Source organism: Mastomys coucha, unplaced genomic scaffold (assembly GCF_008632895.1).
Source record: "Mastomys coucha isolate ucsf_1 unplaced genomic scaffold, UCSF_Mcou_1 pScaffold6, whole genome shotgun sequence".
NCBI classification, from domain to species: Eukaryota; Metazoa; Chordata; class Mammalia; order Rodentia; family Muridae; genus Mastomys; species Mastomys coucha.
In genome coordinates, this window is record NW_022196912.1 from 67,394,274 (window position 1) to 67,409,912 (window position 15,639).

General features: G+C 34.3%; 1 protein-coding gene across 5 annotated transcripts in view; it reads left to right on the forward strand.

The window, feature by feature from the left end:
* The window catches only part of Arhgap5 (Rho GTPase activating protein 5), a 71,044-nt gene that overhangs the window by 29,952 nt on the left and 25,453 nt on the right, over positions 1-15,639 (forward strand). For 4 of the 5 annotated variants that reach the window (XM_031357510.1, XM_031357511.1, XM_031357512.1 and 1 more), the window contains one exon: positions 10,373-10,520. In XM_031357510.1, the coding sequence (XP_031213370.1) occupies positions 10,373-10,520 (148 nt within the window). The remainder of the gene's footprint in view (positions 1-10,372; positions 10,521-15,639) is intronic. The other variant, XM_031357513.1, reaches the window with a different exon arrangement.

Genomic DNA, 15,639 nt, shown 5'->3' on the forward strand with positions numbered 1-15,639 from the left:
CCAAGAGCTGTGACATCTGACTTGCCAGGGAACACATCTTCAGTGTAAGAAATGGAGAAACTGGAATTGGGTGTTAAAAGAGAAGATATGGTATAGAGCCTGGAGAAATACTGCTCTAGGACTTTAAGTATATATTAAAAGTGTAACCATTATAAATGCTATCCATGTTCTACAAGTCTTCCATATAATTGCCAGCAGAATTATTTGAATGGAGAGTGGAGGTACAAATGCTCTAGAAGTCCAGACCTAGCAAACAGCAGTCTTAATGCAGGGAAAGGTTCTTAATACTACATGCAGAGATACTATGAGTAAGACAAAAATGTCTCAGTTCTGTTCAGGGAGGAATGATGGAGAATTCTGACAGTACAAAACCGAAAGTTAGCCACGGAACAGAAAAATGTATTGGAGTCATAACCACAGTTCTTTAGTCCTTGCCAACAACTGCCTGAAGGAGGTAATTTAAAAAAAAAAAAATCAAGATTAAAAACTCAAGGTTAGGGCTGGTGAGATGGCTCAGTGGGTAAGAGCACTGACTGCTCTTCCAAAGGTCCTGAATTCAAATCCCAGCAACCACATGATGGCTTACAACCATCCATAATGAGATCTGACTCCCTCTTCTAGTGTGTCTATATAATAATAAATAAATTTAAAAAAAAAAAACAAAAAACAAAAAAACCCTAAGGTTAGCAAATACCTCAGTGTTAGTTCTCAACAACTTGGTAACTGATACCCATTTCCCAGAAAACTATTAACCACAAATGGCAAAGAAATAAAAACAACTAATCTACAAACCTTCAACCTGGGAATTCATCTGTGCCAAAGGCTTAATCAATTGTCACTTTTCCATCTCTAAACAGTTGTCATCCAGTGAAATTCCAGCAGTAAGAAATAAAAGATTGAAGCTGGGTGGTGGTGGCGCACGCCTTTAATCCCAGAACTTGGGAGGCAGAGGCAGGCGAATTTCTGAGTTCGAGGCCAACTTGATCTACAGAGAGAGTTCCAGGACAGCCAGGGCTAAACAGAGAAACCCTGTCTCAAAAAACAACAACAACAAGAAAGATTGAACACACTGTTGTTGCTTCTTTTTTGTCCATTGACTAAAATTAAATTCTTGTGCATTGTCTTTGTGCATGATAGGCTTATATTATTTTTACTTAAAGATGTCTCTTAAAGATGTGTCTTAATGTCTCTTAAAACAACATTTTAAGTCTATTTCTTCCCAGTAGGCCTTAAATGAGTTTCAAATTGCTTCATATATGGTTATGACTAACATTTTTATTTCATTTGTAAAAAATGTTGTTGTGCCCCCCCCCCAAAAAAAAAGACGAAAACTAACCAATGGAAACAAAAATACCAAGCCAGCAGCCAGCAAGATGGCTCAGCAGGTAATTGTGCTTGCTACCAATCCTAGATGACTCAAGTTTGATATTTGGAACCTATATGGCGAAGAAAACTACTCCTACAAATTGTCTTTAGACACCCACACGTGTGCTTTAGGATGAATGCATCCATCCAACATACACATACATGGATGCTCATATACAGGTGCTTTTAAAGAGCAAGTCTACATGTGCCTGTTAATAAAACACTTCCAACTTTTTTTAAAAGTTAGACCTTTAAATAATTTATTGTGTAGATATGGGCATGTGTATGGACGTCAGAAGAATTGGGTACCAGGAATAAAACTCAGATTCTTAGTGCTAGCATTATAGGCTTATATTACTATGCTCAGCTTTTTATTTTGGTACTAGGGATTAGTACTCCCTCATGCTGTATGCCAGGCACTCTACCCACTGAGCCACCTCCCCAGCTGTATGAGATGGTATTTTACTGGTTTTGATGTACATTTCCCTGATATTCAATGATAGTATTTTTTTTCCCCCGAGATGGGGTTTCTCTGTATAGCCCTGGCAGTCCTGGAACTCACTCTGTAGACCAGGCTGGCCTGGAACTCAGAAATCCATCTGCCTCTGCCTCCCAAGTCCTGGGATTAAAGGCGTGCGCCACCACTGCCCGATTTCATTGATACTAATACTAACATTTTTTTCTTATTCTTTTGGCCTTTGTATGGCTTCTTTTGAGAGATAGCCTGTCCAGATCATTTGCCTATTTTAGTTAGATTCTTTTTTTTTTCTTTTAAAAAAAAAGTTTGAGTTCCTTATACAAACTGAATATTAACCCTCTATGAGATATATTTTGCCATTGTAAAGAATGTCTCTTCTCTGTATTCATTGCTTCTTTTTCTATGTAAAGGCTTAAAAAATTAATATAATCCTGTTTGTCATCTTTTACTTTTTTGTTCTGTGTTTCTGTGGTCCTTCCTAGGAAAACCATTGCCTATACTAGTTTTAAAGTGTTTCCCAAATACTTTTTTGTACTGCTTGTGGTTTTGAGAGCTATCACATTTATGTCTCTAATCTCTCTTAAACTTTTTTTTTTTGTACAGGTCAAGAAATGGGGGTCAAGTTTCAGTTTTCTGAAAATATTAGAAGAGCTTGTCTCTTCTTCATTTTGTATTTGTTACACTTTGATTGAAAATAGTAGTTGGCCATGGGACATGTGTTTATTTCTGGGATCTGTTCTGTTCCATTGGCCTGTCTGTTTATGCCATGGCCTTGTATATATTTCTGTGGTATGTATGTGGTTCTGTACTGTCTATTCAGATATTATTATTATGCTTCCAGCTTTGTTCTTTTGGATCAGGATTGCTTGATTGCTATTTGAGATATTTTATGCTTCCATATGAATTTTACGATGTTTTTTTAGTTCTGTGAAGGTCATTGGTATTTTGATGGAGGCTGCACTGAACATATAGATCCCTTTTTATATTGTGGACATTTTAATAATTTTTCTAACCCAGAAACCTGGAAACTCTTTACTTTTTGTATCTTCAATTTCTTTTCTCCTAAGTTTAGCAGTTTTTATTTTAGTTCATTTTCATTTTCTTGTTCAGATTTAATCATAGGCATTTTTTTATTATAGTTTTGTGATGGAGTTGTCATTTATCTTCAGAAATTTTATTAGTGTTAGAGAAGCCATTGATTTTTTTTTAATGCTGCAACTTTACTCAGTTCACCAGTTATAATAGTCTTTTGGTGGCATATTAGTTTTTCTGAGTATCATATCATCTGCAAACAAGGATAGTTTTACTTCCTTTCTTACTTGTGTGCCTTTTATTTCTTTCTCTTGCCTACTTGGTCCCACCTTGTTTCTTTGTGTGTTGAATAGGGAGTAAGAATAGAAACCTTTTTGCAAAGTCAATCATCAATGGGAGGAGAGGCCCTTGGCCCTGTGAAGATTCTGTACCCCAGTGTAGGGGAATGCCAGGGCTAATAAGTGGGAGAGGGTGGCGTGGCAAGCATGGGGAGGGGGGAAGCAACAGGGGTTTGTTCTTGTTGGTTTTGTTTGTTTGTTTGTTTGTTTGTTTTTTGGAGGGGAAACTGGGAAAGGAGAAATCATATGACATGTAAATAAAGAAAATATCCAATTAAAAAAAGAATTAGAATGTCAACATGATCAGTAATCAGAAAGAGATTATAACATCATTTTAAATTTTTAAAGAAAACAAAAAAAAAGAATGGAAACCTTTATTTTCTTCTTATCTTAGAGGAAATCTCTGTTCAATGTGATATTGAATGTGGGTTTGTCAAGTCTAACTTTTGTTACATTGAGACCGTTTTATTCCTTATTAAGTTCTCCATCGATTTAAGTCTAGATTCTCTTTATTTAAATGTTTAGTTGGGTTTATTTTTATGCTTAGTCTGTATGACTTAAAATAGCTGTTCCTTAATCTATTTTATGTTTTAGTTTGCTTTTTTTTTGTTTGTTTATTTTCTATTTTGTATGAGTCTTTAGCCAAAAAAAAAAGAAAAGAAAAAGAAAGAAAGATGAAAGAATTAGCCATATGCTTCTTATTTTTAGCTTTGCCCTGTTAGGTAGTTTTTAACTTAGTCACCAGTATATCTTAATACTCTTATCATGTGTGTGTGTGTGTGTGTGTGTGTGTGTATACCATATATGTTCATATGCATGTATACCACATATGGATTATCTCCTTTTTTAAAGAGGTTTTTATAGCATTTTAATTTTTTTGTATGTATGCATGTGGTCATGTACATGGCATTCATATATATAGAAATCAGAAGACAACATGTAAGAGTGAATGTCATAGCACATATATGTGAAGATCAAAGAACAACTTCGCAGAGTTGGTCCCTGCCTTCTATCCTGTTGAGGCAGATCTCTTGTTTCTGCTACTCTGGTACTCAGGCTATGTGGCCTATGAGTTTTTTGCTGAGTCCTTCTGTCTCTACCACACATCTCACAGTGTAAGTGCTCAATTACAGATGCATGCTACTGCATACAGCTTTTTACTTGACTTCTAGGGAGCCCACTCAGGTACCCATTTAAGTCCTTTCTCCAGCCTTGCTTTTTATTTAATAACATAACTTTGGTTGCTTTTTTTTAAAAAAATGTTTAACTGTACAGTGTTTGTTCTTAGGTTTTTATACAAAAACATCCTATGATAAGTTCATTTATTGATATTTTAAATATTTTTATAATCTTTAAGGAGATTGATTTATTAAGTTCTTTAGTCCAAGCTTCCCTTGAACTTGGATCATTTTTCTCATCCTAGCTACCAAATGCTGGGATTTTATAAGCATGAGTCACCAAGCTAAGCTGGCTGTTTTATACTCACTTTTCCCATGTACACTCTTACCAGTAAATCTTCTGAAGACTTAGAATGGGAATCTAAAGGGAACAGACAATGCAAGAGCAGTGTTGACATGTTAAAATAGCAAAAAAAGTCATGTAGTTGGAAGGAATATAATGAAAGTGGAGAGTAAGGTCAAAAGAAAAATATATATGTATGTATGTACAGGGATGGAATATATGGCATTGCTAGGCTTGCAGGCAATTAGTTGGGGATCCAGCATTGTTCTGGTTACTCTCTTGAGAATGGCTTAGCTGTATAGGGAATTGCAGTAGAAGCAGTCCTAGTAATCCAAATATATGATATGATGGTAGCTTTGTAAACTCAAGGAGGTAACTGTAAAGGTGGTTAAAAAAAACCACATGCATTTCTATACATTTTCTTAGCAACTAGAAGGTGTGGGTGGAAAAGAGATTAAGGATTATGTTGAAATTTTTTCCTGGGGAGACATGAACAAACTCCAGATCTGGCACAGAGAGTAGCCTAAAGAAATGCTTCCATCCAATTGTAGTTTTGTGAGCTAATGAGCTTAATTGGGTTTACTTACAGGAGCACAGATGGGGTGGAGGCTCTTGTGGAATCACAGGTAGCTATACCAGCAGAATCTCCCTAAATCCCAGAAATGTTAGCTACTTATATATCCTGAAGGTGGGATAAGTCCTTTGTGGCCGACTTCATAAGCCTACTCCTACAAGAAAATGTTAGTAGGCTCAATGTAACAGAAGTCTTTTGTGGATAATCAAAGATAGATAACATGCCCAGAGGACAGAATTCCACAACAGATGACTTCTGTATTTTTAGCTCAAACAACTTGAAATGATGGAATTGCCAACCAATGAAATGTATAGATACAGTTTATTTTATGGAAAATATCAGGAATTTTGGACATGTTAAAAAGTCTTTTAGACTTTGGAGTAAAGTTATATTACTTTAAAGTTCAGGAGAAAGGTGAATTAGAGTATGTTATTACCAAGAGTTTAGATGGTAAAGATAATCAAGGATGAGCCAGTCATTCATATTACAGAGTACACTGAAAATACCATGAGGCAAGATTAGAGTGGCCCAGAAGTCCACTAAAAAGACTGTTGAGAAGACAAAGAAAATGAGAACTGAAAAGTAGCCATTGTAAAGCAGTAGTTGGTACTTTAGTATAAGATATTTAGAAGCACGCTAAAGGTGATAGGGACAAATTTGAGTGCATATGTGTGGAAGAAAAGTTGGGCTGAGCGGTGGTGGCATACGCCTTTAATCCTCGCCCTTGGGAGGCAGAGGCAGATGGATTTCTGAGTTCAAGGCCAGCCTGGTCTACAGAGTGAGTTCCAGGACAGCCAGGGCTACACAGAGAAACCCTGTCTTGAAAAAACAACAACAAAAACAAAATAGTTGGAGCCAGCTTGTATGGATGATGTCTGCATAAAAAAAAAGTCTACCCAGTATCTTAGAGCAGCCAACTAATAACAAGAGAGACCTACCTTCCTTTTATTCTTTCTCTCTTTTCTTTTTTTTGTAAAGAAAAGACATAAGAGTAAACCCTACTTCTATATAAAGAGCTACAGGTAGTTAATGACTGAGAGGGAAAATCAGTCTTCCCCAGTGAAGAACCTCCTAATTGGTTATCTAATACCAAATGGTCAGCCCTAAAAATGCACGCATATGAACAAAACTAAAAAGAATCAGAAGATTGTTAGTTATGCATTAATTTGTATATATATGCATGTGTGTATAACTAATAAAGAAAAAGGCCATGAATTTCAGAGTAGGGGGCATGTTTCTAGAGAGGAAACTGGAGGGAAAAGATGAAGAGGGGGAATGTAAATGTAGTACACATACATGAATTTTTTTAAAAAGTAATTGCTACCAAACCCCATGTATTTGGGTATGTGTAATAGGAGTGATGGTCCTTAATATTTTATTCTACTGTTTTTGTCATAGTTCATTCATTTGTTCTTTCCTTCTTTCCCTTCTTTCTTCCTTCCTTTTATTTTTTTCTTTCTTCTTTTGCTGCTGCTAAAAAATTAAGTCTCTCTACATATCTTCATTACTTCATTCCTTATTTGATTTTTATCTAAAAGACAATGTCCAAGAGTTACAGGGTTTTTTTTGTTTGTTTTTTTTTGTTTGTTTGTTTGTTTTTTTGCTTTAAGTTCTTTGAAAGCCTAGTTAACTGTCTTTTGCTGGGCTTAAGTTTTGTTCAGTTTGTTGTTTGTATGGTTTTAATATTATTTATTATATGTTGCTAATATTACTGTAATAAGTTGGGGAAGAAAACTATTTCTCTTCCTGGTCCTATTTATCCGTACTGAGGATTTAAACTATCTGCTGTACATTTAATTGATAAGAAAGTTCACATTATTTGCAAATAGAATATTTGTTTTATTGTTGTATGTTTTTGCAAACATAAGATTTGATTTGAAAATGGCAGCAGGATGGTGATGGTACACACCTTTAATCCCAGTACTCGGGAGGCAGAGGCAGGCAGATCTCTTGAGTTTGAGGTTAGCCAAGGTTACACAGAGAAACCCTGTCTTGAAAAAACAGATAGGTAGGCAGACAGGCAGGCAGGCAGGTAGGGCAGTTTAAATCCTTCAATGATGGTAATAACAATTAAAATTGCACTATTGTAAATCAGATCTTGTTTTTCAATGGCACAGTTGTTTTTAATTGGAGATTCCATTTCTCACTAAATGTTTGTTTATATAAAATATATCCTTGCTTTTTAAAAATTATGTTGAATTAGTATGAATTAATGGCTATGTAGATCAGTAACTCTAGCTGAGAGATGGATCTTAATAGTATGTAGAGAGCTTAAAATCCTGCATTTGTCAGGCATGTAAATCCTGGGAGGTAGAGGGAAACAAATATTTTAATTTGAGAACAGCCCTGGGCTACACAATGAAATCCTACAAATTCTTAAATTTGTGAAGAACTCCCTAGATTGATTCTGTTGGCTAAGAATTATAAATTATAGGACAACAACAACAACAAAAAAGAATTATATGTATTTTAACTCATTCGAAAGATATATCTGATCTAAAGCTTTTCTTCTTTCCTTTTTCTTTTTTAAACAGTTTGTCGACATACCCTAGGTTGAGTTTCTTTTGTGGCCCCAGACTGACTTTGAACTAGCAGTAGCCCTGCCTCAGCCTCACACATGCTAAGGCCACAGCTGTGTACCCACATGCCCTGCCCCAAAGGACTTTTCAGCATGTAAACTTCTTTGGTGGCATCATTAGAAAAGTTACTGGTCACATAGGTTAACCTTCTCCCCATGATGATTATTAGAGCTGACCGATATTAAAGTGTCCCTTTTAAAGTTGGTTAAGGAGTGCTTCCTAAAAGATTGCCTGTTTATTGTATTAGATTACTAGAACCAAATCTGTTTAAATTTCAAAAATAACTTTTGGCACTGAAATATACTTTTGAGTTAGGTAATCTACCTTATTTTACTTCCATTTATTTGTTTGTTCATTTATTAATTTGCTTGTTTGTTTATTAAGGTTTTTCAAGATAAGGTCTCTGGGTAACAGAGCCCTGGATGTCCTGGATTCACTTTAGACCAGGTTGGCCTTGAACTCACAGAGATCCACCTGCCTATGCCTCCTGAGGGCTGGTATTAAAAGTTGTGCACCATCATACCTGGCCTGCTTCCTTTTATTAACTACCAAATTTAGTGAAATATTTAGGCATTCTAAGACGAAGTCTTTATTTTTTTTCCTCTCCCCATCCTCAGCTGGGGTTTTATAAGTATTTCAGTCATCTCAGAGTATAAATTGATTTTTAAAGGCCAACAATAAAAATAGTATTTCTTAAAAGTGAATTACAACAATTAGACTTAACTAGTTAGTTGACTTAAAAAAATTATTTTTAATTATGTATGTGTGTGTATCCCATATCTATTCATGTATATAGGTATGTACATATGAGTACAGCCAGAAACGTCAGGTCCTTGTGGAGCCACCCAGCATAGGTGCTGGGAACGAAACTCAAGTCCTCTGTAGGAGCAGTATACTCTCTTAACCACTGAGCCATCTGTCCAGTTCCAGATATCTTACCCTTAAAAGTAATAACTTTTTGATGTTGCAGACTTAAGAACTCTTCTATTCATGCTACTAGATTCTAGGTATTGATGTTGATTAAGTTACAGGGTTTTTGTTTTGTTTTATTTTTGGCAATTTGCATTATTTCTATAAACAGACAAAATCAGTTTTGCTTCAGATTTTATTTTCCATTCAAATTCTAATACAGTTATTTGTTTGTAGCTTGAAAAGCACCTCACTTCTTCCAAGAAAAAAAGAGTGTAGCCACTTTTACCTTTATCTATCTTCTAAGTTAGAGTCTTCTCTACTTCCTTATACATAGCTGTTTTGGTGATGGTCATTTAGAGAATAAAATTATAGGCAAGTTAGATTTTGCACCAGAACACTCTAATGACCCATTGTAAATAGTCTGTACTTAACCAGAGGTGTATATTCTTTCTTAACAGAAAATGTTAGTGACTGGGGATTTGAAAGTTAGATTTTTATGAGCTCTGACAGTTTGCTGGGTGAAAGAACCTGAAATTGAAAGGACTAAAATAACATATTCAAGATTCCAGTCTAGAGACTAAAACAAGTTTCCTGTACAGAGAACGGGGGAAACGAGAGCTATTTGGGGCATAATAAGGTCTGATGATGGCATCTGTGCTTCCTCTCCTGCTATTCCTTCCACTTTTCTCCCAGTCAGCAACAGCATTAATGGATTAAATGAAGAAGTTTGTGAATGGAGGGGAGGGTGCTCTTATTAGTTTTTGCCTGGTTGTTTGGTTTGCTTTTTTAGGAAGAATAAAAAATTATAGATGAAGTTAGACTGAAAGAATCTGGATTATTAAGTGCCCTAACTTTTTATGTTTGAAAACTTTATCCTTCTATTCTTCAGAGATCCCCAGCTGGATGTTCGCAAGAGAATCATCTGCAGAGATAGCATCTAATCCAGAAAGGTTGAGTTAGGATCCCCTGAATAGTTGGATTTCAGACAGTGTTCAGTATGGTTTTGATATGTTCACTTCCTAGTGAAGAATCCATTTTCTTTCTGATACTAGATTTTGAAATTCTTGTTTATTTTCCTTTTCTGAAGATGTCTTGTATGTTTCTTTAGACAGTTAAATGTCTAGATGTTAAAATGTAAAGGAAATATACATAGTAAAAAATGGGAAAGAAGGCTTATAATGACAATTAAAAGTTAAATGAGTCAGATAGCCTCATTCATAATCAATCAAGAATAATTTGTTCTTACAAATAAAAGTTAGACAAAAACCACAATTTACTTCAAAGGCTAAATAAAGTTGAGATAGACCACATATAAAATAAGAAAGGATATTTGGTATCTTTGTGTTAATATTGAGAATCCCAATCTCTTGCTATTTAATTTTTCTAACCTCTAGACTTTCTTTCCAAAGAGAGCATTTTCTTATAGTCAGTTTCCCCTCTGCTCCTCCCATTCATTTCTGTCTCTATTGTTCAGTTTTTATCTAGCAAAATTTATCAGGGCTGATATTACTAGGCATTTGGGTTGGATGTAGCTTTTAAATAATTTTGATCCAAAGTACTTATTTACATTGTTTGGTAATAATCTGGAGAAGATAAACATTAATAGTTTTAATTTGGATATGTTTTCTTGTAGCAGAAAAAGAAAACTAAGACCTTCAACCCACCAACACGTAGAAATTGGGAAAGTAATTACTTTGGGATGCCCCTCCAGGATCTGGTTACAGCTGAGAAGCCTATACCACTATTTGTTGAAAAATGTGTGGAATTTATTGAAGACACAGGTAGGCTAGAAGAATCAATACATGAGATTTGATTTATATTTTCATTTTTGCTACAATAATAGTTTGTTAAATGTGATACGTTAAAACTGTATTTGAGCCTTAGTGTTCCCATTACTGTCATCTTAGTCACTCTGATGGTAGCTATCTCATACTTGAACTTTTCATTGTTACTCAGTAGTGATTTTGAAGATCTTATCTTGAACATAATAAATAATTATGTTGAAAGCAAAGGTCTTAAACTTACCTAATTCTGAAATTTATAATAACTTCATATTAAGAGATTGCTACTATGATTTGAGTCAGTAATTAAAATATCTTTGATATTTTAAATCTGATACTATTTATGTTACTTACTCCTCACATGGATAATTTTCTTTAAAAGTTAAAGCCATAATGATGCATTTATAAATGGCAGTTCATTCTGTTTGGTGTTACTATTTATTCAGCAGTTATCGCTTGATGTCATATGGTTCAAATTATATTTATAAGGTATGTATAGATACATCACAGTTTTAAAAACAAGTATGCATTTGTGTTTGTTTTGTTGCAATATAATAAACACTAAAACTGAAAAAACTAAGAGTTGAGCTAGTAAGAGTTGGAGAATAGATTAGAAAAGTTATACTTGAGTGTATTTTATTTTATTTATTGTTTTTGAGACAGAGTCTCACTTTGTAGTTATGGAACTTTCTGTATAAACCAGTCTATCCTTATTCTCACAGAGATCCTCCTGTCTCTACCTACCTCCTGAGTTCTAGGATTAAAGGCATTTGCCAAGATGCCTGGCTATTGAGCATATTTTAAATGAACTCGTTAACCATGAGCCTGAGTGATTGGATGAACTACAATTATAAAAAGTTTAAAAACATAAGCTACATCAGTTTTAACCTTATTTACGTGTAGCGCTTTTGGACATGTATAAGCATTGTTTTTTTTTTGATGGTTGTTTTGTTTTTGTTTTTTGTTTTTGAAAAACTACTATAGCCATGTCTTATCTAAATAATCATGCTCAGTTTTGCTCATGGATGCCTTACCCTTTAAACTAGTTATCAGCTTACTTCTATACATACTGCTTTGTCTATATGATGAGGAATGGTGACTTAATGGATTTAGTAAGAGGTACAATGTGGCAAAATACTTATTTGCCAGCATCATAATACAAATTTTATATGTGTGTGTGTGTGTGTGTGTGTGTGTGTGTGTGTGTGTGTGTGTATCCTTATAGTTAATACAGAGTCTACATTTGATCTGCATTAGTCTTTCCTTCACCAAGCACTTAAGTGAGTTTTAGACAAATTTTTTATTTGACTTTAAGACAGGAAAAACAAATGCAAAGATTTGTCTAATATTAGCTCTCTACTTTGGAGTTAATCATTTCTCATTTTTTGTAGTAATATATTTAGGCCTTGAGAATATGACATATTTGTTGTTTTGTTTGGGAAAGGAATTCCATGTATCCTGGTGTGACTTTGAACTGTTAATACACATACATCTAGTTACTTTGGGTCAGTTCACTAGCAAGTAGGAGAAACTATAACTAGATTCTTCATATCCTACATCCACATGTGACTCCAAGTTTTCATGTGCTGTTTCATTTCTTAAAGATAAATGGAGAGACTTGTATCAGGGCCATGTAAAATGAGGATGTTCTATTTGAAGATCACATACCTCTGCAGAGTTCAGTTTTGATGAAAAGCCTTCAGTCTGGCTGGATATTAATTTTATGACAGTTTTTCTGCATCTTTAGAGATGATCGTAACTTTTTTCTTTTATACAGTTTCAAGTAGTAAATTATATTGGTTGGTTTTCAAGTAAGCTAACCTTGACTTCCTGAGGTAGATACCACTAGTTCTTAACTTTTTATACTTTTTATATGTTGCTGGATTAAATTTGCTAAAATATTAAAGATCCAAATTACTATTTAGTCTGATATATAGTAGGAATTATTCACTGTAGCAAGGAGATTTCACTCAACTCACTATGTATTAAAAGGTATTTTCAGAATAACGTCCAGTTTCTGGCTACAGGAACTTGTCATACATGTGTAATATTCTACTAGTTTGTAGAGAGTTTTCCATACACATAAGAGGCTCTTGACTATGTGTCTCCACTTCTGGTGCTGTGCCCCACAGATTAGACATCAGTCTTTCTGACCTCTTATCTGTATCTATTAGATTGTCACAGCTCTTAGGTTTCCACCTCCTTTCACTGTCATCTGAAAACTATCCAGGCATTAAATTGGGACATTCAGATAGTTTATCTCACTTGCTTTTCCCTATGGGTAAACAGTTTTGAGCTAGGAATTTAGTGTTTCTTTTAAAATGTTGAGTTTTTCCCCCCTACTTTTTAATTGTTTTCTGTGGGAGGTCAATTTTCATGCAGTTAATCCTTCATGGTAATATCCATATTAATGCAAACAGAATCACAGTAAAATATATTAAACAGTTTCAGAATGGTTTATTTGCAGCATCTATGTGCCTGTGGAATATCCAAGTAAAAGGCCAAGATTTTGTTGGATATGTGGCTATAGAGCTTAGGAAAGTGTTTTGGGTTTTAGATGCTATTTTGGTAATTGTCAGTATATAAATATTAATGTAAACTTTACATTAATAAGATTCAAGATCAACATTTAGAGTGAGAAGAAAAGTTCAAAATGTTGACAGACTATACAAAAGCCTCTAAAACTAGAGAAGAAAATAAGGAATCATAATTATCAACATCAAATAACTTAATTTTTTACAATGTAAAATTTACAAGGTAAAATTCATGAGCTAAAACTAACCATATTAAAATGTACAACCAGTAATGTGTACTGCATTTAGTATTGTAGGACACTCCTCATCTTGTTCCAGAACACTTTTATAGCACTAAAGAAAACCTTATGCTTATAAAAGTTCCCCACTTTCTCCAGCTTACCAATCTGCTTATTGTCCCAATGGATTTATTTATTTATTCTGGATATATTATTTAAATTTAGGCTTATAATATATGAAGATCTTGTCTAATTTCTTTGACTTAACTTTTTTGTGTGATTCGCCTGTGTTGTAGCATGTATCAATAAGATTGTCTCCTTTATTTTTCAGGTTGCTTCTACCCCTTGGCTATAGTGAATAGTTATACTATAAACATTCATATAGAAAGATTTGTTCAAGTGTTTTCTATTATTTCAGTATGTTCCTAGAAGAATGGAATTGCTGTGTCATTTAGTAACTAATTTTTTTATGGTACTGTCAGACTATTTTCCATAGTGGATACTGTTCTGCATCTTACCAACCATGTATTAAAGGTCAACACTGTTTACATCATTGCTAACACTTATGTTCTGTATGCTTTTGTGTCTTAATTATCACTATAATTTTTTAATATGGGTTACATTTTACCTAGATTATTTTGACAGTATTGTCATAAACAGTATTGTTTTTCAATTCATGAATGCTTGGTTTTGTTTTGGTTTTCATTTATTTAACTACTGGATTTTTTAGTGAAATTTTTTATTAGCTCTGTTAGTTTTTTGTATGTATTCTAGTAGGTATAGTTTTACTTCTTTATGTTTTATATGGCTTTGTTTCTTTTTACTGAATTTCTAATGCATTGGTGAATCCCAGTGTGAAGACAGTACCATTGTTGTATTTCTTATCTGAGGGATAGACAGTTTTTGTCATCATTGGGATGTCACTGTCGTTTTCTCATAAATACTACTACTTATCCTGTTGAGGAAGCTTTTCTTCTGTGTTAGTTTCCTGCCATAGACTTTAGAAACCTCCTAGAATAAAACTACAGTTATTTTGTCAAATCTGAAGGCTAGGATTCTGAAATTACAGCATCAGCAGGATTAATGCTCTGGCTGAAAATCTAGGTAGAATTCTCTTTTGCTCTTGACTTTGGTTATGATTCCTCATCTTACAGGCGTGTCACTTCAGTCTTTGTCTTTGGCAGTCTCACTGGGTGTTTGTTTTCTCTTTTTACTTATTTTAAAAATAATTGTTTTTATTTATTTTGTATGTGTATGTATGTGGGCATACGCTCATAAGAAAGTCAGAAGGAAAGTTGTGGAGTCAGTCCTCTCTATCCACTATGTGCTGGGGATAGAACTCGGGCTTGATCTGAAGCATCTTTAGCCACTGAACCAGCTCACTGGTCTATTTTCTCTTTTTATGATGGTATAAATCATGCTGAGTTATTAAAGAGTTACCCAACTTCAGCCAATATGACCTTATCTTGATTAATTATATGCCATAATCAGAGTCGTCTTTTGAGGTTTATGGGGTAGCCTTATATTACTTTTCTATTATGGTAATCCCGCCACTCCCTAAAACAACAACTTAAGGAACACAGATTTTACTTTATGGTTACAAAGGGATCGGGTTTAGGGTTAGGATTCTTCATGGCAGAGATGGCATGACATGGTGGCAAGGTCACTTTTACATCTTTTTGTACATTGTGGAACTCTGAAAAACATAATAAGAATTACTAGGATCCATTCATGGATCTTCCCATTATTGGTTTTGGTATACTTCTTTTACACTTCTTTAAAATAGCTTCTTACCTATGTTTATGTTTTTATGCTTTTGTTTGTTTTATTTTGCATTTGTTTTGGTTTTGGTTTTGACTGTAGAATGTTTCTAAATTCATTTGTCTAATTTGTAATGAAATTCTAATTTTTTTACTGGCATTTTTTTTTGGTAGGGCTGAAATATCCTTAACATATTACAGAATAGGTAATATTAACATATTACAGAATAGGTGACAGTTATGAAAGAACTATTTCAATTGCTTTTAGAATTCTGTTCTTTAAATAACCCCAACTCACTATCAGATAATTGTCAGACAAGTGTTGTAGTTACTGTCCCTTGACAGTAATTTGACAGTACAGGTACTGGGACTAAAAGGATGGCTCAGCAGTTATGAGCACTAGCTACTCTTCCAGAAGACTGAGTTCAAATCCCAGCACTTACATAGCAGCTCATATCTGTAATTCTAGCCCCTGGAGATCCAATGCTATCTTCTGGTATCTGAGGGTACCAGGCATGCATATGATACATAGAAATACATTGCAGCCCCTTAGGACTAAAAACAATATGAACTAAGTAGTACCCTCAGAGCTCCCAGGGTCTCAACC